Consider the following 25,718-nt stretch of genomic DNA (forward strand, 5'->3'; position numbering starts at 1 on the left):
ACCTACCTGTAGGAACTTCTGTTTTTTAGGTGAGTTTTTCTTCCCAACTGGTTTCATCTGTTCCCCACGCTGCTTCTTTTGCTGGCTGTGTATTTATGTAGTCACCAGGTCATTTTATTTACATTTGCTCACGTGTAAGGCGGCAGCTCTGTTCAGACCATTTGTTTGCTTTGGTATACTGTTGGTGTATTCCCCTTGGCACACTTCCCATCTTATCCGACAACGATTTCTCTTCTGTGGGCTTCTGTGTACTTTCTGGAATGAATGATATCAAAGTCCTTCACAGCCGGCATGACAGACACTGAGTGAGCAGAACAGAGGTGAGCCATAGCTCTGGGGCAGGAGCCCCCCGAAGGCTCCGTGGTGGGTCACATGTTACTTCTTTAGTTGCCAGACTGAGAGGTGGTCTGGAGTTGGGGGGTTTCTTGTGAAAGGGGCTGGGGTGGCCAGAGCAGTGTGAGACACTTCAGCTAGTGCTTATTTACCTCCTGGTATGGAAGTATTTTGATATTTTAGTGACCAGCAGAGCCTACCACGGTGTCCCAGCCAAACCAACCTGCTTGTCTGTTTCTGTGTCTGTGTCTGCACGCGGGAGGAAGGACGAGCTGTGAGTACACATTTTTGTTGGAGGGACTGGACTCTGCTCTGTCTTCTGATACTTGCATCAAGTCCTGCACCAGGGTGGATTCCGAATGGTGAGGAGACATATCTACAGTATCATGGGGAAGGAGACCTTTGGGATGTGTTTTGTTCTCTTAATTCAGGGATGGGCTGGTTGTTCCTGTCCCTTGTTTCACCCATCTCACTCCAGCAACATCCCCCTTCTCCCCTCACACACATACACACACACACACACCAGCCCCACTCTGAGGAGGGAAGAGAGGTCTACTCATCTTGACCCAAATGGGGTGGCAGGATTAGGAACTCTTTCATTCTTCCCAGAAAATCTGGTCTTTTTCTTTGGGGATCGTCTTTTGAAGTTTAGGGTTTAATGGCAAGGTTGGGTTCCTTCCCTTGCTTCATTGCTGGTGAATATTTATTTATTTATTTACTTACTGATTTTCACCTTTAAGATGTTTACTTATTTTGGTAGTTCATTTTGTCAGGTTTTAGGGGATGGAGGGTCTGTGATGTGGCCTTATTTATCCTTAAAAAAAACAAAACAAAACAAAACAAAACCCAAAGCACAGTTTTATTTATTTCAAAAAAATTTAAAAAAAAATTTAGGGGTACCTGGGTAGCTCAGTCGGTTAAGCATCTGCCTCTTGATTTTGGCTCAGGTCATGATCTCTGGGTCATGCAACTGAGCCCCACATTGGGCTCTCCATTCAGCAGGGAGTCTGCTCCAGATTCTCTCTCTCTCCCTCTTACTCTGCCCCTTCCCCCCCAACACTCTCTCTCTCTCAAATAAATAAATAAATCTTTAAAAAAGTTTTTATCTAGGCTCCATGCCCAACGTGGGGCTTGAACTCAGGACTCTGAGATGAAGAGTCACATGCTCTACCGAGTGAGCCAGCCATGTGCCCCCCAAAGCACAATTTTCAACGTCTAAACCAGCAGCTCTGGGTTCTCAATCTGGGCTGCATATCAGAATCACCGGGGAGATTTTACCATTACAAGCGACAGGCTGCATTTCAGAGCCAGATCTAAGTGATCAGAGAGGCTTAGACATCCGGGTTTTTATTTGCTTTTTTTTTTTTTTTAAGTCTTTCTAGTGATTTATTTAAACGTACAAGCAGAGCTGAAAACCATGAGCTGGACTTCGCCTTCTAATTGTTCATAATTTGATACACACAAGCACCATTTAAAAAATATTTTATACCTGTATTAACAAAGACAAAATATAGAAAACACAAATTATTCATACTCTGAGTGGTCAGGCACTCAGATTATCTCTTGAGCAGCGAAGGAAGCAGTGAAGAAGAGATGTGCCTGGTTTTGCTTCAGGTATTTTTATCGAGCTGGATAATGGAACTAACACATCTGGAGGAACCCAGGGAACGTCGGGTGAGGTGATGCCCAACTTCTAAGCCAGTTTTAGAATCCTCCCATGGGGGGCACCTGGGTGGCTCAGTCGTTGAGCGGCTGCCTTCGGCTCAGGGCGTGATCCCGGTGTTCCGGGATCGAGTCCCACATCGGGCTCCTCTGCTGGGAGCCTGCTTCTTCCTCTCCCTCTCCCCCTGCTTGTGTTCCCTCTCTCGCTGGCTGTCTGTCACATAAATAAATAAAATCTTAAAAAGAAAAAAAAAAGAATCCTCCCATGGGCAAGGAAGGCACTGTCGGGTGTTGGTGCCATGACTTGGACAAGGTGAAGTTCAGGATTTAGTGAGGAAGGTGTTACAACCAATAAGCAGAACCAGACACCAAAGAATTAGTCTAATTCCCCTGGAGTCACGCTTCCCATCCCTAAGTTCTAATTTATGCGGTATTGTTTAGAAATGCAGGAGGTGTTGAGGTGAAATTGATGGCTGGGATTTATTGTGTGGGGCAGTTTTTGAGGAGAGGCTCAAGGTGGACTTTTAAGGGGTCGGGGAAAGGCGTGCCAAGTTTGTGAAGGAACCAGAACCACAGCATGGAGTCGTAAAGTGTTTTCAGATTTGGAAGGCAGTGGTAGACAGGCTGAAAGATCACGGAATTCAGGGGTCAAGGCTGTAGCCACTGGAGTTCGGAGGCTGAGGCAGGTTTTCATGACCAGCTGCGTGGAGAGAGCGGACGTGAGGCGGGAGCTCAAGGGCATCTGAATTTCCTGCCCGAGAGACTGGCATCGTGGTGGCGCTACTGACTTAAATGGCAAAGCTTAAGTGGCAACCAAGTTTGGACCCGGGCTTTCAGAGGAAGGTAGGACATCCAAGGGTGGAAGATCGGGGGCACGTGGGTCTGGCTGGACCTCCAAACCACAGCCCAGGTGAGTGACCTGCACCTGAAATGTGACTGAAATGTTGTCTGCAAGGAGGCTGCTATCTGAAGATGAATGCATTTAGCATGTTTGCAGGAAAGGGAGTAGACAGCCAGGTCTCAACCAGGAGGAACCAGACAGAAAGTCACCCCATGTGCTCCCGTGATTCACAAAACCCCGAGGGAAGGTTTGGTCCGTGACACGTAACGGTCAGGGGGAAAGGTCAGGGGGACTGTCGAAGGTGATCTCATGCAGAACCCTGAAGCAAGATTTGACTTTTAGAACATCTAAAAACTTTTTAACAACTTAGACTGTCGAGCCAAAGAAAAAGCCCTAAAATTGGCCACTCAGTGTTAGCAAAGATGTGACAATTCTGTGCTCTGAAAAAGGAAATGTGATTACCCAGCAAACAGCCCAAATGTGGTCTGTGTCCCCACTGCTGATGTCAGACCATCTACACTCATCAATTCTCTATCAACCTGACTCACCCTGCTCCAAAGGCGGCATCTCCATTTTGTGCCTCTAGTGATGATGAGTTGTCAGGGTATGTGTGTGTGAAAATGCATATACACATGTGAGGTGTGCTTCTATAAAAAGTCTCAGACATCTGACTGACGCATATGGATGTAAGAACAAATAAAAATATCAACTCTAGGATGGTACCATTCCTAATTGCTCTTTTGGTTTCTCCATCATGGCTACTAAGCACGGATTTTCCAGGTGAACCCATGTTACCGTAGAATATTAGAACAGCGAGCAGCAGACGTAGCCTCTCCTTAGTTGGTCCCTCAAGATCACAGGCTGCTCTACTCGCCCACCCACTGAAACTCAGGACAGATATTCAAACACGGTCTCTTTTTCAACACACCTTGGTTCATCCTCCAGGAAGCTGATCTTTTCATGGCTCCCAAGTACTCCAGAGGGTGGAGCTGAGGGACAAAACCCGACTCTTCACACAACTCCTCTCTGACTGCACTGCTCCTGGAGGGTGTGGTGAAGGCACGAGAGATAGCTGGTCCTCACATGGCCATCTCTGGCAGTACGGACGTTTAAGATTTCTAAGAACAAAGCCAGTACAAAAAGGCTCCTAGGATTCTGTGGGGGACATGCCTATCACTTAGAATAAGCAGAGCTCATAGACTGACTTCAGGTATGGACAGGCACTCCCATTTATACAGCCATGCAGATCTATCTGCGGGTATCTTAACATCCACCAACAAATGTACGAGAGAGGAAAGCCAACAGGTTTAACCCTACCTTGGCATCGAGTGATTTAGGCCAAAAAGTATCAACTATTGAATGTAAACTTGTTAATCACAAAGTCACTCCAATATTATGCAATAGCAAACTCATCTTTCTCTTCAGCGTTTGTGGTTTCCCTGAAAACAGAATTAAACCAGGCCAAAGAACAAAGTCACCGTGAAAGGAGCTAGTCTTTCTAGAACGCTAGGAACACGCAGGGCAATGCCATTACAGAGGTCTTTTGGTGCTTCAAAATTAATTTTCGTTTAGGTTTTAACCAGCTTTTTTTTTTTTTTAAGACTTATTTATTTATTTGAGTTAGAGAGAAAGACAGAGAGAGCACGAGTGGGGGAAGAGGCAGAAGGAGAGAATACCCAAGCACTCCCACTGCGTGGAGCCTGACATGGGGCTTGATCCACAATCCTGAGATCACAACCTGAGCTGAAGCCAAGAGTCAGATGCTTAACCAACTGAGCCATCCAGGTGCCTGATTTTAACCGGTTTTATATAGATTTTGGATCTAGGCTGCTTGAATTTGTAGCCTGGCTCTCCTCCTTAACAGCTGTGGGGTCTTAGGTCAGGGTCTTCCCTCAGTCTGCACCTCAGTGTTCTCATCTGTGATTTGAGGATAACCAATAGTACTGGCCTTACAGAACGAGGATGATTAAATGTGTTAATATTGTAAAGGGCTTACAATGATGGCTGGCAAAGACTATGTGTTCCACAAATGATACTTATTATTGGCTATTCGATTAAGCAGAAATGCACACAAACATCTTTAAGAGAAGCACTTGATAAAATACTTTAAAAATAAGTTTATTATAACTAACGAATATAAAATCTGACAGATGTTTTCAAACATTTTTGCAAAAAAAGTAAAACCCTCCCCACAAGATATAGAGAAAGAACTTGGACAGAGTTTTACATGAAAACTAAACATGAAATTCTCATTCACTGGTTGGTCCCCAATGGCTCCAACACATTATATTCTAAGTAAAGGCCCATTAAAATGAACAAACCAACAAACTACTTGACACTTGCTTTCTACTGTCATTATACTGCTCATTCAAAAACGCTTTAGGACAAGGACAGTTAACACAAGACTGCATGTGACAGGTATTCAAAGTGCACGGATCTATGAGACCACAAACACTCAAGGTAAGAATACTGGGGCTGGAATTCAACATGACTTACAAAATTAATCCGAGGAAATCTATGTACATTGTAGCCTTTGGCATCTGGTCTAATGTTTTTCTTCTTTATAGAGACATCATTTTGTCCAATCTACCAACGAGATTAAGTCAACCTTAAATGCATGTCTCATCTGACACAGATTGTCCACAGCCAATTTCACGTGAGGTAGTTGGGCTGTTTACTGACATCCTAGTGAAACTGCCATGACACTGGGGACTCAGACATCAAACATGCCATGACACTGGCTCATTAGCCTTCTGGGAAGCAACAGAATACTTCTATCACCCTTCTTGTCATCCCTGACTCCACACACACCTATGGAGAGACACGTACACAGGAGTCTGTGACCCCATCCGTTTGGCAAGGGGTGCCAGCCACCCCAGGGTGGTTGCTGTTTATAAAGTACAGGGAGGAAATACTGACCACACTTTAAAATCTATGTAATAGAAAGAATGGTGCTTAAAACAAGCAGGATCTCTTTCTCGTGTTCTCACATAGCTTAGCTGAAAACATCTGTTCACTCTGAAAGAGGAGTGATTAAAAAGGGTAACCAAAAATCTCGCAAACTTTTGCATTACAGAGTAGTGGTATGTTTTTTGCCTTTTAATGAAAGGCTATATAAAAACAGTGGAGGAGAGATTAATGCATGCGTCAACTGTACCGCCACTGATCACTGAATCATGCCCTGGAGTGCCTTAGTGCAGCAGTGCAACGAGAAATCATGCAAATGGCCTCTGTACACACGACTACTGGCTGCGACGGGGTGGGGACCGGGAGCGTTTACAGAGAGGGTCTAGTGAACAGTATGTTCGTGGAATTGTTGAATGGATCCCTAACAACCTTTAACTGATAAGCAGTCCTAAATACCATTAGACAGCTACTGAGTATTTTTTTTTTAAGTCGTTATTATGAAAGCCCTGAGTAAGCAACTGCAGGTTACAAAGGGACATCCAGAAGCAGAACGTATTTCTAAATAAAGCCCTCTCTATACACCTCATGGGGACGCAGGCTGACTGCACACGCTGGCGCTGGTGTACAGACTGTCCGGACCACAAGGAGCATCTGAAGTCAGGCCCTCTAAGACCAAACACATCAGCTCAGCTAACAGAACAATGGCTTCAAAGATACTTTACTTACAAAACCTAAATCTAAAAATGTAAAGAAGGTTGGTAGTTTACCTTAAAAAAAGCCACAAAACATCAGAATAGGGAGGCTGAAGAGTTGTAAAACCTAGGACTAAAACCAGAAGCAACTGATTTTAATCAATGATTCAGAAATGCACCACTAAGTACCCAACTTCTTGTGGGATGTAGTCATTTAAGTAGAAAAAAACCATAAAAATAGTCTTTCAGAAAGTTTCAGAAAGTTGCCTCACATCATCTTATGCTGCTCATGACCCTCTTTCTCCTGCTTTAAAGGATGTTTCTTCACATCTATGACTTTCATCACCAGATTAAGTCTCCTTAATACGATGCCTCTTACCTCAGCGCCCTTACTTCAAATTTAATAAAGAAAAGTGTATTTACTGGCTCCTACCACATATTTTTCTTAATTAAAAGCACTGTTCTGAAAATACAAAGTTGAAAGCATTAACTTTGGGGAAATATACATATACCCAATTAAGAACCAAGAAGCAAAGCCCGCATGCTTTTCCAGCAACGCGCCTTGGAGGAGAGGTCACTTTCTGCACACGGCGCACACCTGCTTTACAGATGGGAACGGGGGTCTTTAGAGAAGCTCCTGAAGTCCAGGAGGGGAACAGAATTCGCACTGACTGGACACCTCCCGCTAGGCGAGGTCTGTACCAGGTGCTCCACATCCGTGCTCAGGGGCGCTGCTGAGGAATGGGGACAGAACAGCTGAAAGGGGGATGGATCTGGTGCTCAGAGGGTTTCTGCTGGCAATTTTTCGTGAGAGAAAACAGGAGGGGGAAGCAGTGAGGCCCGAGCTCTGGAGTTCAGATATCCCTTTGTGTGCAAACTGGCATTTGAGGAAGCTTTATGTTCGGAATGACATGCAAATAGTGATGACGAGGTGCCTCAAGCCACCACTTACACATCCTAATTAACACTGCCTTTCAAAGTCCATTCCCTGGGGACTGAGAGGCTCCACATCCTGAGAGCCCTGTTTCTAGAACTTCCTGCAGAGCCGATCAAGAGCTGACAAGAAAATCATCTCCACCTCATAGTCGTAAATTGGTTTTGCCCCCAAAAGGTATCCCTCCAACTTAACATTTTTCACCGGGATTAGCTATAATGAATCAAATTTACTTTCAAAGGACAAAAAAAACTGCCAGTGAAAGGATTTTGTTCCGTTGGACAAATACACATCGATCCCTCCTACGTGTCAAGTCTGGCTTCTCCTGTGGGACGAAGGGCACACATGATGAAATTATGCGTTTGCAAGCACCTTGTAAAGGATTATCCAAATGTTACTTACTAGCTTCTATTAATACCTTGAAGACAAATTGCCTTATTCTTCAGGATCTCTCCAAAGGTTACTCTAAAAAAGGACTCCTAAAAATGTTTTGAGCAATGAGAGCAAGGTGGTTCCTCTGTCAACAAGTACACTAGTGTTTTCATCTCCTCTCACTGTCTGGGGGAAGAGAGCTGCGATGTCCCAGAAATCTGGGAGGATTACGGAGAAAAGGTCTTAACTATCTTTTCTCTTTGTTCCCACCTTAGGCGGTACCTGCAGATTAGTACTTGAACTAGAAGCTAACTCCGTAGATCCAGGACGAAGCTCTGGCTGTGCCAAACTTTGGGCCAAGTTAAATTTATCACCTAGTATATCACGTAATCTAAGCTTTTTTTAGGACCCTCCAAGCTTGATACATCTCAGGCAAACCGAACATGCTCCAGTGAGGACAATCACTATCAATAACCTTACCCCCTTTCTACAGGGGTGGGAAAGGAGGAGTACAAAATATAACCTATTCAAGTTATTCAAGCTATCCTGACCTGGGTTCCCAAGGGTCCTAGATAATATTAAACCCTTCTTCCCCAGAAAACAGCATTCTATAAACCAAGGCAGTACCTAAATAAATGTGAAAGGGCCATGCTGAGCAGCTTTCTTTCTGAGTGTATCCGGAGCCTCGATGGCCAATCTGCGGTGTTGTCGGTGTGCCCGCCCCTTCTCCAAGAGCCCCCACGAGCTCACCTGAGGTGACAGGGGGCAGGCAGCAGCATGCTCAGGACGGATACTTACAGTCTCCCAATAGCACAATGCCCAAAGCATCCTCATTCAAGGTTCAAGCAAAGACTGGCTGTTTTTTTTCTTTTTCCCTTTTAGGCTATGTTAAGGGCAGGAAGTCTGAATTATCCTCTAGTTCTGCCATCATAGTCACACTAGCCAGAGGAGAGCCACACCAACTACTCGTGGGAGTAGGGAAAGTGACACACCCCCCTCGGCAGTTGCCAACAGCAAGTGCTAAAATACAAAAGAATCAATACTATTTTAGCACCTTTTCCCCCAGCCTTAAAACATTTGTTTTTCTAAGTTTAAGCATTTTCCAGAAGTCCTTAGTGAGTGGAGTACCTGCTTCATTAACCTGACTAAATAAATCTCAATTTGGTTAAGGACAAACAACAGACAAAATCAAAACTCCTCTCTACATCAACCTCTGCCTACAGAGAGGGTTCCCTTTGCCCTAGGAAAGTATCGTCTCGGGCTGTTCAGGTAGCGTTCGCCTGTGCCCTTTGAAGGAACTCACCTTCTACTCTGGGGCACTAGCTCCTGCTGGAACTTCTCTTCCAGCTACTAGAAGGAAGCAGCCCCTCATGGGGAAGCCACAATACTTCCCGCTCACACCCACCCGTGGCAGCTTGGCCTACCAGAGACTCCTGGCATCACACACTTTTCAGGAGAATGCCTACCCAGGGTTGCTTGATGCAAGTTTAAATCCCACCTTTAAATTCGGACACAGTCCCAAAGCTTTTGAGATTGATAAGCAGCTGTATTTGGCTTGCTTTGCACTACTGGCGATTATACCAAGATCGATCAGATTGCACATTCAGAACCGTGCTCCCTGAATGCAACGCCAAAGCCTGCTGGCTGGGCGCTGAGGCCGGTTCAATCAAGAAAACGGTGAGTAAACTTGCTCCACTTCTCGCTCTCCCGTCGATGCTTTATTTCAATGAAAACCTCTTCCACATTGGGAAAAAAGGGACCTATCATTCAGTTCATGCAGAAGATGGAGAGGCCTGTAAACTAGAATTTAAACTAGAATTTAATCTTATGGTTCTTCAACCCTGGGTGCAGAAGAATCACCTGTAAAGTTGATTCAAATGCAGATTCCTAAGTCCCACCCCCACTATTCTGGTTTTGCAGGTCCTGGTAAGGCCTGGGAATGCGGTTTTTGAAGACGCACTCCATGTGACTTTGATGCAGAGGTGGTCCAGATCACACTTTGCAATGACCTGCATCCTCTAATTAGAGGCTGTGTGACTGTGAGCAAATCCCTCAACCTTTCAACCTTGCTTTTGAAATGGATAATACCCTGGATGTCACAGTTTCATCGTAATGTCCAATTCAGATGACGCATAGGGAAGCATGCTGGCAAAGTGTGGGCAAAGTGTGGGGTCATCTTGGATGACATGTTGTGTCGCTGCCATACTGTCCTCCAGCTTGGGGTTAGGGCACACCACTCATCCCTTAGGAGCCATAGTCTCCCCACACATAAACAGGGATGGCACTCCTTGTGTCTTCCTCCTTCCACACTGACACGCCCACACCAATGCCCCGAACACCTGGACGACACAATCTCTTGCCTACAGAGCCATGGAGAAGAGGATTCTCTGACTGTCTAGGAATACCAGACTCTACATTTCAATAGCTTCAACAAAGGGACTTAGCTTCCCCCAAATTTTTAGTCTAAGTTGACTAAAACACTGGCTATGTGTTATGGTCCTTGATACAGAATTTGCTCATTTTCAGTTTGGGTTTGGGAGGACCATTAAAACTAAAAGGTAAAAACAAAACACAATACCGACAAATTCATTTGTTAAATCTGCTCTTATAACTTGCTGTTCAATTCTAATATAACAGCTATGATTTGGTTTCCAGGAGGCCCTTTGAACTGAAATATATATAGCACCTTGATTTTTAAACACACAAAAGACATATGCATTTAAAAAAATTATATATAAAAGCACTAGGCTTTGCCTCCTTCTCTCCATCCCCCCAAGGAAGGGGCTGGAGAGGGTTGAAGCTGCTGTTGGAAATTAAGCAGGGCAACAAAACACTTTAGCAGACTTGATTCCCTGAAGTTAGGAGGCGGCGCAGTCCTGCAGACGTCATACCACCTCGTCCGACTCCAGCCCGTGGACCTCGTACAAAGTGTCCAGTATCGCCAGCTGCTTTTCCATGGCAGGGAGGTAAAGGCTGAGGTCCCTCTGCATTCCAACACTGAAAGCTGCTTTCTGGTGGTCGCCTTCCTTTATGGTTAATGCGGCGACAAAATCTTCATAGGATGGAGCTGCCCTCAGAGCTAACTGCAAAAGAACTGCCCGTGAGAATCTGCATCACGTCTCTTGCTGCTGCCCGTCGTCCTCTTATGCACGAGTGCACATGCGCGCACACCCTCACACACATACACAGAGATGAGCAGAACAAAACGGCAGGAACATACCCTTCCAATCCATGCATTCAAACACCAACACAACAAATTTTAAGGCTGGAAGAAGCAAGTATGTCCTTGGGCCATCTTGAGGATCATCGATGCCAACAAATCAGGGAGTGCTGGGAGAAACGAGTTTGAGAAAAGCTCCCTCCTCGTGCACAGTGTGATCCAGACTATTCCCTTTGCATCCTCAGAATCCGCCTGCGTGCATGTTGCTCCCACAGTCTTGTTCCCATGTGGCCAGCCTTCCAGGGCACCTCACTCATTTGTGTCTCATCTCCATGTGGGGTTCTTTGCCTATATCTCTTTCTCCCCCATTGATAATATTTCCTCTGCACCCTTGAATATTTTCTAAAAGGAAAGGGAGCTCACATTTGTTTTTTTGCTTTGTGCACTGATGCTTTAACATATTTTATACCAGTTAATATGGATAAGAATCTTGTGCAGTTGCTATCCCTGTTTTACAGATGAACATTATATACTAATGAGTGTCAGGGCCAGGGTCTGAATTTAAGAGCCACTCTGTGTGTTTTTCAACCATGTTGCCAAACATACCACTTCCCTGATGGCTCCGGATAGCTTTCTTCCCTTTGTAGGCCAGCTCTTCCCTAAGCTTGCCAAAATCTGCTGTCTGGTATCCACTGGACTGGCTCTGCTGACAGCTCTGGGGACTCTGGAAACTTGAATTAATTACTCTACATTCTTTCTTGAGCTTCCTTATTCTTTAAAAGTCTTTGAGAATCAAGCCACCCCTCCCCCTTTTGCAACTGTAGAGTGACTGGAATGATCACGCAGTGGTTAAAGCACAGGCTTGGGTGAAGGAGACCTAACCTTGAATCTCAAATCTTTCACATGTTAGCTTGAGAAATTTAAGCAAGGTGCTTAATCAACCTCTTAGAACCTCCATTTCCTCATCTGTAGAAGAGGACTGGTATCACTTTCCTTATTTGAAAGATTAATGGAATACGTATGACATATTTAGCCCACTTTCTGACATGTACCAGATACTCAAATGATGGTAGAAGTACATGGGAGAGGGCAGAGAATGAAGGGAAGGCAATTAACTAAAAAATAATGTGAGAAAATTTCCTAGAACAGAAAGATATGAGTCTTCAGACTTAAAGACCTACCCAGTACTCAGCATAATGAATGATAAAGACTAAAAGGAGAATATCATCAAATTTTAGAATGTGGGGATAAAGATCCTGGAAGCATCCAGAACGGGGTGGAGGCAGTTTATATACAATGGAACAGGAATTAGAATGTCATTCAATTCTACAGTAGTAACAGTGGAAGCTAAAGGACAACACAGGGATGCCTTCAAATTTCTGAGAGAAAATTATTATTAATCTAGAATTCTACACAAACTAAAGCAACACTCTAGAAAAGAAGGGCAGAATAAAGACATTTTCAGGCATGCAGGAACTCAGAAGTTTAGCTCCCTTGTACCATTTTTAGGAAGCTACTAGAAGACAACACTAAAACAAGGGATTAGATCAAGAAATAGGAAGTAACAGAACCAGGGAAGTTAGTGTGAGATGGGGATTCAGCACAGGAAAACTTGTAAAGAAGAGTCCTAGGGCATACCAGTACAACAGGGCTGAATAGCTAATTAAGATTGGCATTGAGTTTAGAAAGTTCTGGAAGTAAGGCTCCAAGAAAAAAAAAAAAAAACCCAACACAGATAACATGATACATCTATGGGTTCAGAATGACGGTGATTTGAAAGATTTGATAATGCAGGGGAAAATAAAAAACTTGTATAAGAAAAAAACCCCCACAGAATTTTGGCTCATCTTCATCATGTTAACTTGTGATATAATTATATTGCGAAGGTGGAAGCAGGGGAAGGGAGGTAGTAATAGTGAGGTCTAAAGAAAGCTAAATTCTAATCATAACAGGAAGTCAACATTAATGACTAAAATTGATGAGGTCAAAAAGAACAGCAAACATTTTTGGGATTATGGAGGTACTGGAAGAAACAGTCACAGTAGTTGAAAGTGCAGCCTCTTTGGAGTGAGTCTGGGAAGGCTTGGACAGAAGGCAGGGACCGCTACTTTTTGTTATAACCTTTTTGGACTTTTTGATTAAAAAAAAAAATCAAGCCCTCTGAATGTGTATTTAGGTACAATATGTGAAAAGATTCTCGAGAGTGTATTTCTCAAGGTTCCCAGGGGACTGTGATGCAGTCAAGTCTACCTGGGAACCAGTGATTGAACTCAACTGAGGAGGAAACCAAAAACGTCAAATGACAAATGGTTAGGATGCACGCTGGAGGCAGAGCCTGGACCGGGCTTCCGTCCTGTGAATTACACCTGCTTGAAGGTAAAAGTTCACTATTTATTTGGCTGGTAAATGACTCAAATTCCTGGAGTATAAAAGATGTTTCCCTGAGCAACTAAGAGCAGTTAATGACTCTGCCCCCTGCCGATCACTTAGCACACTGGGAAACAGTACACTTTCTACAGTAGGGACGACTTGCAGAATAATAGGAGAGAACCTGGAAGGGCCAATCTAGCTCTTCCGTGGATACGGCTGTTGGCAAACACTCAACGTAATCTATTTTCTTAAAAACCAACAACTATTAAAAATTATTGGTAATAATATCAAGAGCCTTCAGAATGTTCTTCCTCTCTAACTTTGGGTGTATTACCTCACCTCTTGTGTCTCAGGTTTCTTTGTTTATCATAGGGAAAGGAAGAGAACATACTTCGCAATTATGAGATTACTAAGTGTATGTAAAGCACTTAAAACAACAGCTGGTGCACGGTAAGTGCTCAAAATTCTAAGTTCTGATAGTTCTTGGTATTAGACAAAACAATCCCATTTCTAGGAACCTATTTTTAGGGAATAAAAGAGTTTTAGTCAAAAATGCATGTAAACGAATGCTGTTGTATTTTTAACAAAAGACTCAGAAACAGCTTAAACTTCCAACACAGAGGGCTGGCAAATAAATCATGGCACCCCCATACTAGGGAAATATTATACAGTCACTAAAAATAATGATTTTCAAAGACCCTTCTGACATTTAAAAATGGCCATGATAGAATCTGTTAAATGGGGGTAAAATAATAAAAAATTATACTAAAAGGTAACTATCAAAAAATTTACATACACATACAAAGTATACAAAATAATTTTACACATGTAACATGTAGATATAAAAATATAAACACCTATAAAGAGATATATATTTTGATAAATATATAAAATTAAATAGAACAATATTAAAAGAATATGTAAATATATATAAAAATAAAAGCTAAGAAGGTAAAACACAAAAATGTTAAAAGTGGTTATTATGGAATGGTGAGAATATGAACATTTTAATTTTTTCCCTTTCTATTCTTCCATGATTTCTATTTTTTTTTTTATGAGTCTAGATTACTATATACTGGGGAAAACACTATGAATTAAGAAGTCCTCTTAGGTACGTTACATTAAATTTTCTGCTACACTTGCGTTCTTGTTGGCAACATCTTTCAGATCATTACTACTCAGGATTAAACTCTGACTTCCCGTACCACAGCAACAACTGCAACAACACATTTATGTTTCTTGCGAATAGGGCAACTCAGTGTTTTTATGCTTTGTCATCTCCCCAGGGGAGCTGGGTTTCAGGCGCCTACAAGCCGGGAGCGGCGATGTGGGGACGCGCACACCTGCCGACAGCAGAGCTGGTTAGACCGAGGCTGTGCCACAGCTTCACTGTGGGACTCGAGTGAACAGTTCTGAACTTATAGAACAGGGAGAGCACATCCTGAGGATTACTTAAGATAACGAATGTGGAGGTACCTCGCACTGGGCCTGGTACGCAAAGGTGTCCATCAGCCACGGGCAGCTATCATGGTGATTACGACACACGTCCTGAAGGGAAGTGGGAGCACTCTGCAGGGCAAGTGCTCGGGCTTCTACTCCAGGGAGTGCTGGGGTATGGAGCTAGTCATCTCCACGCTTTCAAAACACATTTCGTTTCACTAAAACTTATTTCTTCCACTCTAAATTCTTCGCACTTTCTCTACCTACCCCCTAATAAATCACGACCTAAACAGGCAAATAATGTCTCCTAGCCTTTAAATTAGTGAAAGACATGTGCAGGACTATTTCTACCCTAGGACCTTCTACGGAACACTCACATTCTGTGGTGTTTGCTAGTGTACCTCGACAAAGGCTCTGCCTTTTCACAGTTGTACCCAAGGCTGCCCACTCCTCAGATGACGGGAGAATGACAGAGTATGACTGCTGACATAAAGGGGCCACCTACTCCTGCTGTTTTACAAAGCAGGTTTATTGATTTGTGCCCGCACTATGATTCTCGGGGACGTGTTCTTAGGTCAACATGCTGGGAAGGAAGGAGCAGCGGGGTAACAGGAGCCAAAACACCTGAAGACAAACACCTCCAACAATGAAAAAAACTGATTAAGAAGAGGTTTCTAAGAAGCCCTAGCTGCTGGCACACCCAATTTAGTTAATATTCAAAGATAAAATTTGAGCAGCAGAAAAAATCAATTAAAACCTGAGAATTAAAACAGGACTGAATACCATGGGCAGTAGAGGGAGCTATAAGCCCCACAGCACCACTGGTCTCCCATCACCGGTGAATTTTCGGCAGCTTCCTGCCTATCTCTGCACTGATCAGAAAGTCAACCAAACCCTCCACACGGTCACTGGAGCTGGATGGGGAAAACATGCTAACAGTCTTTTCTAGTCTAGACATTCTTTATTGCCAACATTTCCATACAACAAAGACCTACAGACTTAAATAGGCAACACTGTGTTCTTACTCTTGAAAACAAGGCAAACAGAAATGCCACCCACATGAAACAAACAAAACATCTTGCTGTGACCATCAGAACAGTAGAAGGCAGGAGGATTACTTACCGCAAAAACTCCTCGAACCACCCAGCCGTGGTGCTGCCGTAATGTTTTACCATACGCGTTATCTTGAAAAGAAGAAAAACTTCATGAACCACAATTTTACCAGAATCTGATGTGCTCTTTGTAGCACCTCCTTTCTCAAGTACATGGTAGCATGATCCTAATGATATTATGAGCTAACGAGGAAAGTCTTATTACAAGATTATGTGCCCCCAAAGTCTTGAGTAGGGAAAAAGTCTACAGAGATTTTTTTTTTAAAGAAAAACAGGTAATTCCACTTTTATCTTGTGTAAATGTATCTGAACTTCAGTTTATTACCACAGTGGGAAAAGTCCCACCCATATCAGGAAATAAGGGGAGGGGGATACTGGGAAAAAATACACTAAAAGAATATAAAAATGCAGATCTCTGAATGTTGTGTGATTCTGAGCCAGTCCCTTAGCTGTCCTCTTGGTTTCCCTCTTTGTAACCTGATCGCTGAATCTCTTTTCAATTCTAACATTTTATTTTGGGATGTCAAATGTTTGTCCTAGATGTCCCTATGACCCTGGATATGCAGTATTAAACCGAGAAACCTTTAAAACTACTATGGAAAGAATCGCTTGAAGGTACTAAGCTAGTTATAAAGTACTTGGTGAGACCGATTAATGAAAGTCATTCATATTCTAGACTTTAAAGATACAAACCTATGATTTTTGTGCCAATGTGTTTTAAAATGAGATTTAAAAACTGGCATATAATAATTTTAATTACCAAAAAATCTCAAGAACAAAATAATTGCATTTTATGCAAGGGATATGTTCCCGAAGGCTTTGAACAACACATGCAAAATTCAAAACTGATTTTTCCACAGGAAGAAACGCATTCTTCGGAGGCACAGATCTGTATCACCACTGTGCACTTGTATCAACACTCCATTTCATTTCTAAGCGGCATTTCCAGTGTTTACAGAGTGCTCATTCCTAAATAATAGCACAGGGTATCACGGGGGTCATCTGACCTTCTTCATCATGCTTTATCACATCTAAACTTTATTCTGGGGGTGCCTGGGTGGCTCAGTCAGTTAAGCGTCTGCCTTCGGCTCAGGTCATGATCTCAGGGTCCTGGGATCAAGCCCCACGTTGGGCTCCCTGCTCAGCGGGGAGCCTGCTTCTCCCTCTTGTCTGCCTGCTGCTCCCCTGCTTGTGCTCTCCCCCTCCCCAAATAAATAAAATCTTAAAAAAAACAAAACCTTATTCCAAACTTAAGTATTTTCATGTGCTAGTTTCAGCACCAGTACAAGTGCTGCCACCATTTAATCAATGCTTAAGTGACATTATAATAGGATATAGAAATATTTCAAATTATAACAAGAGCAGATGTTAAGATAACAGAAAAGCAGACATGAGACCCGCAGCCACAAGTTCATGCAGTTAACAACTGTGTGGCTCACAGAATACCGCCAAAGGATGTCAGGGACCTGCATTTTACTGGCCATGTGGCTGTAGCTGAACCACATTTCACAATTCACTCAGGCCCTCTAGCTTTGAAACATGTAATTCTTGTCAACTTTTCTTTTTAAAATTTGGATGAGGCTTTATTAATACTTTTAGCATACCCCACTATCAACTGTACATAATTCAACTTCGCATAAAATACCATTTGTATTTTATATAAAAGAAGACTATACATTTGAAATGTTACAGATTTCTCTGGTTATCTAAGGTTTTAGAAACAGGTGGAAATGCCAGTACCCAATAAGTTCAAGTATGGAGAAGACTCTTACAAACAGCCTGAAGAAGTCAAGATTCAATTGAATTTTTTTCTTAGGAGAACTGTCTGAACAGACTTAGGGTGTGCTCACAGATATAAGTCTTCAACGTAAGCCACCCCTGAAATCTATCTGATTCTCCAAGGGGACAGATGGTATCAGGGACACTGCAGGCGGTTAAGACCTTAGTGAAGAAAGGGTTGCTGGCCCACTAAGTATACAGTGCAGACAGGCAGAAAATAGTAGGCACAGCCTTTGAGGTAAATCAGGAAGACAATCAACTTTCTACCCATCCTTTCCCAGAAGCCATTTGGGCTGGCAGGATACCGTACGGGTCCATGGGTGCTCGCTCCTGAAGTGAATCACAGAGATAAGATAGTGGGAATACTTTATTTCTCGTATCTTAATCCAGGCCAAGTATTAAATGACATTATAAATAAACAGATGGAATTAAATGACATCAAAATCTGCTGGTGGACATCCACAATGGAATGAGGGTCTACTACACACCCCATACTGTGCAAGTCGGGGAGATCCTTGTGTGATTTAAAATCAGTCAGCCCGCTGCCCTCAGGAAGTTCCTGGGCTTATGAGAGCAGCCATTTAACCAAGTGGTATTATGTAAACTGACAATTGCTGGAGTACAGATGTGTATACAATAAAGATGTGCATAGGAATAAAAAGAAGACAGAAACGAACCCAGCCTGCAGACATGTGGACAACGAAGTCTCTAATGCTGGGTAGGGCAGAGAGAAGGGTGGTGGCTGGGGCTGTGGCCAGAAGGACCAAGGAGCTGTGAGAGATAGGGGCATGCTGTGCAAAGGGGAGTAGTTCGCTGGGGCTGAAGATGGCTGGGGCTGGGGCCAAATGGTGAGGACCTTTATATGCCAAGCCAAGGATTCTGAAATTCCCACTGGAGGCCCAGTGGCACTTCTAAAAAATATAACATTTAACTGTTTTTTTCTAATTCCACAAGTAATGCATGTTCATTGTTGAAAATAAGGAAAACACAAAAAGGAGGGAACCAAAGAAATCTATAATCATGCCTCCGAGAGATAACCACGGTGGGCATTCTCGGGGTATATTCTCCTAGAGTTTTTTTCCTACACAGATTGTATTATGACTATTCTGATTGGGAACTGTGGTAGGGAAGTGACAAGGTGAGATTTACATTTCTTGATGGTATGGCGCAAATGCAGCTGTCATGGTCCTTCAGTCTTCAGCACAAAAGCGCTCCTGGCTGGACACTCTGCCTGTTTACAAAGGCTCTGGATCCAGTGTTACTTCAACCTCAGGGACTCTATGCTTTTCCTACACGTTGCTATTTAAGTCAACCTTTCAAAAAAGCCCAGACACCCTTCTCCATCCATGCACCTTCTAGGAGAGCAGGAAAATAAGGGTGCTGTGAGTCCCGATAATGTGGGCGGTCTGGTCTAAGGAAGGCGGAGTGCAGCATCTGTGTCCTCCTGCCTGGCCTTCCTAGAGGAGGCAGCTGTTCCTTGCTGGGCCTGTACCTTGCCAGGGAAGAGTCTGCCACGGTGCAAAATGTGGGCAAGCAAGTCTAATAGAAGAAGGAATCGATCAGAGAATTTGGGCTGGGTCCTGACCCAGGTCCAGGAAAACCACACTTAGAATTTAAAACCAGCAAATGAGAGAAAACTCATTAAAGAACACACACACACACACACACACACACACACACACACACACACACACACACACACAAACTTGCCAAAAGTCCTTAGCTGACTTCTAAGGGCTGCAAATATCCCTGCTACACGAGGCTGCATTAAAATAAAATGCAGTCTAAGCATGACCTATTTTGGTTACCTAGAGAAGATTAGATAATGAAATACATTAATCTTCACCGTAATATCCATTCATTATCATAATGCGTGTTCTATAATCTGGAAGTATTTTTGGCCTCTGAAAGACATAAATGAGCCCCTTCTCCCAGATCTTTGAGATGTGTCAGTTCCTCAGAGACTAAATCCAAATTTCTAAGTAGGAAGTCTTGACAATCACCTTCCCCAATTCTTTTCCTTTTACAAAAGAAGAAACAGAAGACCCTGAGAGATGGTGACTTGGCCAAGGTAAGAAAGCTAAAAACAATGAGAACTTGGGAGTATTCTTGTCCCATTAAACCATTCTAAAAAACTAATGTTTACTCTTTGTGAAAGAAAATAACAAAAATGAAAAATATCCCTTTTCCAGCAAGAATTAGAACCTTATACTGTTTATGGAAACAAAATAAATATGATTTCTTTACTGGTAACTCAGAAATGTGCTGAGGTATGTACGTATGTATGTATGTATTAAAAGATTTTATGTTTAAGTAGTCTCTACACCCAATGTGGGGCTTGAACCTACAACCCTGAGATCAAGAGTTGCACACTCCACTGACTGAGCCAGCCAGGCACCCCAGAAATTTGCTGAGGTATTTAGAGACTGATTATGCTTAAACCTGTTACAGCATGTGAGAGAGAACAACTTTTCCATTACTGTTGGTAGGTAACTGTTCTGTCCAGGAACTGCATATATGACAGTGTTTCTCTATTGTCATCTGTAACTGGTAAGACTTTGTCAAGTTACTTTGGGATGTAGAGAAGACAAAGGAGAAATGCAAATCTAAGTTTTAAGAGAGAGCTTCAGAAGTAGATAAGCAGAGCTAGGAAAGGTAGACTCAATCATTCACTGAGTTTAGGAGATCATAATCACCTCAGCTCTGTAATGAACTATGCAGTCAGTCCTTGGCAAAAATTAGGAACCAGGAGAGGTTTGAGAGTGAATAAATCTGAAAAATAATACTGAGTGAAAAATAATGTATATAACGTGACACCAAGTATATGAGTTTAAAATATGCAGTACAACCCTAGATACTATTTAAAGATATATAGAGTAAAAGTATGAAAACATGGATTACATAATAATAAATAGCAAATTCAGGATGAAGATCTTCTCTGGATAATGGAAGGAATAACGGGGCCAAGGGGTGGTACATGGGTGCAGTATTGAACTGTTTTATGTATTTGGTCAAGTGGTAAATATTTGTTAAATGCCTGAAATATCTATAATAAAACAAAAAAATAAACAACAAAAAAACTGAGCTAACTAGGAAAGTACTGAATTCTTTAATAATGACTAAGCTTCAGGCAAAATGAATTGTATCAAAAGCTAAATCAATAACCGATGGACAGAAGTGAAACAAGTACCCAGAGATACTCTTTGTTAACTTTATGCATTATCAAGACAAAAACATGTATTATAAGCCAAGGCGGCCATTCAAGAAATGCACATGCTGGGAGCAGTTTGGGAGAGGGCTTGACTTGATTCCTCTTCCACAGTATTTTCAGAATAACTAGTCAAGTTATGATTTGATTGAAAGTATCAAGTCATGAGTTCTGACTTTAGCTCTCTCACAGAGCCCTCCTTGTCCGGGAAAGCCTTTTATATTAAATACATAACTGAGCATCTTACTACGAATTTTCCCATTCTGTGCTAAAGATCTTGGTTGGGTGAGCGTGTACCTGACATTCATGGAATCATTCTGAGGTGAGGGATGCGGCAATATGCTGTCCCGCTGAGGGGACAGTGCAGAGTGTGTAACACTTAGCATAATGGTGCATGAAATGCCAGGGCAACTTTTCTGCCTTCTACTTACAAGGAGGCTTTCCAAAAGCTCTTTTTGGAAAAGAGAGTGGAGGGGCTCAGCTATACGGGAGACCATTCAACGTACCTGCCTGTGGACCTAACTCTTCCCTTAGAATGAACTCTAGAGAATGCCATAGGACATTGAAGGGTTCACAGCAGCTCTTGATATGAGCCCACCCAGAACTGTCCACTCTGACCATCATGATAGGAAATCCAAGTGATGGTTCAAATGCAAAAGGGAGCAGTATAAAGCCTAAGGCCTCTTTCCAGATGCTGGGAACTCATTCTAGGTCACAGAACTTCAGCAATACAATGACTATACATATATTCTCCAGAGAGTTAATAGATGTCAAGGTTTCCATTGTGTCATTTAGGATTTTTTAAATATCACCTCTCATTTTCAAGGCCACTAAGATTATGTAAGTTTTATGAACATTTACCTCAAAACCTTTCTTAAGCAGTGTTCTTAAATTTGGGAGTGCCAGTCAAGGTTTATCCTTAGTTTACCCCTACTATCCTACTGTTTCTAAGTTAGGAAAAATTTTATTACTGGAGAACTAGCTAATTACCATGAAAAGGAGGCAAAATTAACTGATGCTATGGCACTGATTTCAGTGCTTTTATTTCATTTTATTCATTAATCACTCAGAAGCAATCAAAATTCCCAAATAATCAAAATGTAGCCTAGTGACAGGTTGGCTTCAATGTCCTAGCTCTACTGAGTGGGTCCCAAACTTTGACATGGATTAGAATCACCTGAAGGACTTGTTAACATGGATTGCTGTGACCCATCCCCAGGGAGTTTTTATCAGCAGGTGCTGAGTAGGGCCTGGCAGCCTCCATTGCTAGTAAGTTTGCAGGTAATGAAGATGCTCCCCTTGTACCATTTTGAGAACCACTGTTTTAGATTTGAGACCTCTGGGAAGGTATTTATCCTCTCTAGACCTCAGTTTACTCACTGTCAAAAAAGAGTATTTGGAAGATTAAATGAAATGTTTCTCAAGAACCTAGTGTCATTCCTACACTGGGTGCTCTATAAACAGTAGCTGCTATTACAATAATTCAAATTCAATTTTAGAACTTAAAACATGCAAGCTAATTTGCCTATATAAATATAGGCATAAACCCTTTCTTTTATCTACATTCCTAAACTCCCTCATTTCAGACAAGTTATCAGTTCTACTTATAAAGGCTATGATTTCAAAATGAGAAGAGAAGCTTTGAGCCAGAGAAATCCGCGTCAAGGAGCCTATGGGTTCTAAGTAGTTAATGTGTAAGCACTTCTTATAAAGCTGTATTTGTTTGCACAGAGCTTGTTGTGTCTACAACTGGAGGGGACGGTGGGTGGTTAGAACTTCTCTTCACACTGAACAGCGGCAGCAAACTAGGGACCCCGACAAGCAAAACTAGGATTTAAATCATGAAAACTTCTGAAATAATCCTGCATATCAGGATGAAAATCTCAAGTTTACAGCCCTCGCTTCCCTCCCATTGAAAACAGTGCTGAAGGGGGAGAGAGGAAAGGAAGAGCTGAGACTGATGGCGCTTATTCGGATTTTGAAGCGGTATTTCGCCTTCTAGTCTCCTCTCTCTTCAGGAAGGTCCAGACTCCAAATCAAGGACACAGAAAGTAAAAAAAAAAAAGACAGAATGGGGGCAGAGGTACGGCAGAAAGGGGATATCCTCAACTTCCTCCCGCCCTCCAGGGGCCAAGCTTTTCTTTTTCCCTGAGTGTTCAAGAAGCAGCTGGGGTCTATCCTGCCCCCACACCAGTGGAGGGGTGAATGAGGTCAGCAGTCGCCTGCTCCGTCACACAGACAGCCATAGCAAAGCAAGAGCATCGTGTGATGGCTGGAGCCTAGCAGGCACACTGCTGAATCCCATAGCTTCTGGACTTCCTGCAGTAGAGGAGTCTTCCTCCCTGTGGGAAATTTCCATGCTAAGAAGTGTGTATGGAGAGAAATTTCTGGCTTGGCACCAGAGCTTTGTAAACTTCTCATTTCTGATTTGGGACAAATAAGCCCCATTTTCTGAAAAGTTATCAACTTCTTATGTCATGATGATGAAAACATAAACAAGAGAAGTTAACCTCTACTAAGTATTTATTATGTACCACTTTACTGATCTTTTTATGTGCATGAACCTATTTAATCTTTACAACAACGGTTTTAGGGAAATGGTATCATCATTCCCATTTTATAGATGAGGAAACCGGGAAACAGAAAGGGTAAGTAAATTGCCTAATGACACAATGTTATCAAGTGGTGGAATCCAGAGAGCCCATGATCTTAATCAGTCCACAAGTCATAAAGTTCCATGATGCTGATTAGGGGGCATGAATAGTTACAGTGAAAATACTTTTAGTACTGAAATCAGGACACGTGGGGAGAACACAAAAGACTGTCCTAGAAATTCATGAGAATTTCACATGAGAAGCCCAAAAAATACAGGTAGCCCAGGGATGGTGGAGAAGACGTTTTGTGGGAGAAATGAAGACTTTTTTTTTTTTTTTTTTAAGATTCTATTTATTTATTTGACAGAGAGAGAGGGAGCACATGAAAACATAAGCAGGCAAGCAGGCGGAGCGGCAGGCAGAGGGAGAGGGAGAAGAAGGCTCCCCTCTAAGCAGAGAGTCTGATGTGGGGCTCAATCCCAGGACCTTGGGATCATGACCTGAGCTGAAGGCAGACACTTACCCGACTGAGCCACCCAGGTGCCCCGAAATGAGGAGTTTTGACACTCACTCCAAAGTGACTCTGGTTCAGATCTTTTGTGCCCTTAGCATGTATTTTAATCTCTCTGAATTTTGGCTACTTAACCTGCATAAATGGATTGATGTAAGGATTAGGTTGTCTAAATTCTTATAGAGTGTTACAGAAAAAAGTTTTTATTGTTTCACAGAATATCAGCAAGTTGCTAGATAGGAAGGCCTGAGAAAGTTACATGGGGCAGAAGCCCTCAGGATTCATGGCCCAGAGGGAAGATTAACAGAAGGAAGAGCTCACTTCTGATAGCAAGGAAATGCTGCAGTGAATACTTCCACAACAGAAGCATCTAATTCATTCACTTCATTATTTATAATCATGGCTACTTAGAGCTTGACCATGTGCTTCTCTACATCACAATAATATAGCGCTTCAAAGTAATATGGAATTTCAATATCCACTCCCCCGCCCCCAAGCCTCAAGGCCCACGCTGGGAGAATTTCTCTTAGGTGAAGAGTGAGAGTTCAGCCACTCTGTCAAGAGCACTTACGAGGATGCTCCCAAGTTAATGTTTTCCAAAACTGATTTGATAGATCCACCTATCTACCCACCCACCCAGTGTTTACTAAGTACCTTACAAGGTTCCAGCCCCTGCATTATAAGATGCTGGAGATACAGGATGACCTTTGACCAAGGCCTTCATCCTGGTCTCAGCTCTACCACTACAAACACGAGGCATTTGAGGAGTACAAGATGATGACAATGATGACCTACCCTTTGTCTCACTCCAGAGCAAATTCTCAGGGTTCCCCAAACCCTCCCTGTTATGGTCTCTAAAACTAGCTTCTCTTGGGATACTGATTTTGGAGAACTGCACTGTATTTGAAGATTAATTTAGGAAGAACTCACTTCTTAAAAATATCAGGCTTTCCTATTAAGAGATGGCTCTCCATTAATTTAGCTCTTCTTTAAGATATACTGATTTTTAATAAGTTAGATCTACATTACGAAGTCACCATCTCATGTTTTTCTAACAGAGAATGTAGGAAACAAACAATCATGAACTAGAAAAGAAACAAAATCAACTCTGGAGAAGCAGAAATTTCCCCCTATACCCTGTCTCCTCCTCTAGGGGTCTCCATTCCACATCCTATTCAATGGAACGATCAAAGCATAAAGGATACCTACTCAAGGCTGTCTGGATATCCTTTTCTCCATTTTTCACTTCTGTCAAAAATCCCTTCAAAAATTTGAGACCTCTAAAACAAAAAAGAGGAAGAAATATTATTTTCAAAGTTTACTTATACTGAATGGGTATAAAGAAATGGCAGACATCAGTGTCTTATATAGCAACAAACAGGTCAAATCACATGGCAGTCCTTTCTGACTTTCTTCCCTGTCATTTCCTTTTAGTTTACTCTAGGCCCTTCTCATCTGATCTACCTAAACAGTGGTTTCCAAAAAGTGGTCCAAGGACCAGTGGGAACTTTTTGGAAATGCTGTTTCTGGGCCCCCACTCCAGACTTACTGAGTCAGAAAGTCTGAGTCTGGAGTGGGGCAATCTGTGTTCTGAAGAAAGCCCCTCAGGTGATTTGGATGCTACTGGTTTGTGATCCACTGACTTAAAGAGAACCAGTCAACTCTTCCATCCTTTAAGATTCCTATCTTATATATACTGTTAATATTACCACTGTTCATCAGAAGGGAGGAAAAAAAAGAGTTGGTGTTCTGTTCATCAGGCCTTCTAGAAAAGGCTACTGGGTTAGCTCCTCCACTCAGAAG

The 25,718-nt window shown here is 42.5% G+C and overlaps 1 protein-coding gene and 1 long non-coding RNA gene across 5 annotated transcripts in view; one reads left to right on the plus strand and one right to left on the minus strand.

Moving 5' to 3' along the window:
• LOC148110381 (uncharacterized) overlaps positions 1–25,718 on the plus strand; it is a 59,570-nt gene that overhangs the window by 17,654 nt on the left and 16,198 nt on the right. The window lies entirely within an intron of this gene.
• The window catches only part of PLEKHA8 (pleckstrin homology domain containing A8), a 54,788-nt gene continuing 33,490 nt past the window's right edge, over positions 4,421–25,718 (minus strand). For 2 of the 4 annotated variants that reach the window (XM_045792945.2, XM_045792944.2), the window contains exons 12-14: positions 25,125–25,195; positions 15,834–15,895; positions 4,421–10,824 (exon numbers count right to left, since the gene is read on the minus strand). In XM_045792945.2, coding sequence (XP_045648901.2) covers positions 10,627–10,824; positions 15,834–15,895; positions 25,125–25,195 — 331 coding nt within the window. In that variant the 3' untranslated portion in view covers positions 4,421–10,626. Of the gene's footprint in view, positions 10,825–15,769; positions 15,896–25,124; positions 25,196–25,718 lie in introns of those variants that run through there. The other 2 variants (XR_006778679.2, XM_045792947.2) reach the window with 2 other exon arrangements.

This window comes from Ursus americanus, chromosome 3, assembly GCF_024610735.1.
Source record: "Ursus americanus isolate L20-20 chromosome 3, mUrsAme1.1.p, whole genome shotgun sequence".
Taxonomy (NCBI): Eukaryota; Metazoa; Chordata; class Mammalia; order Carnivora; family Ursidae; genus Ursus; species Ursus americanus.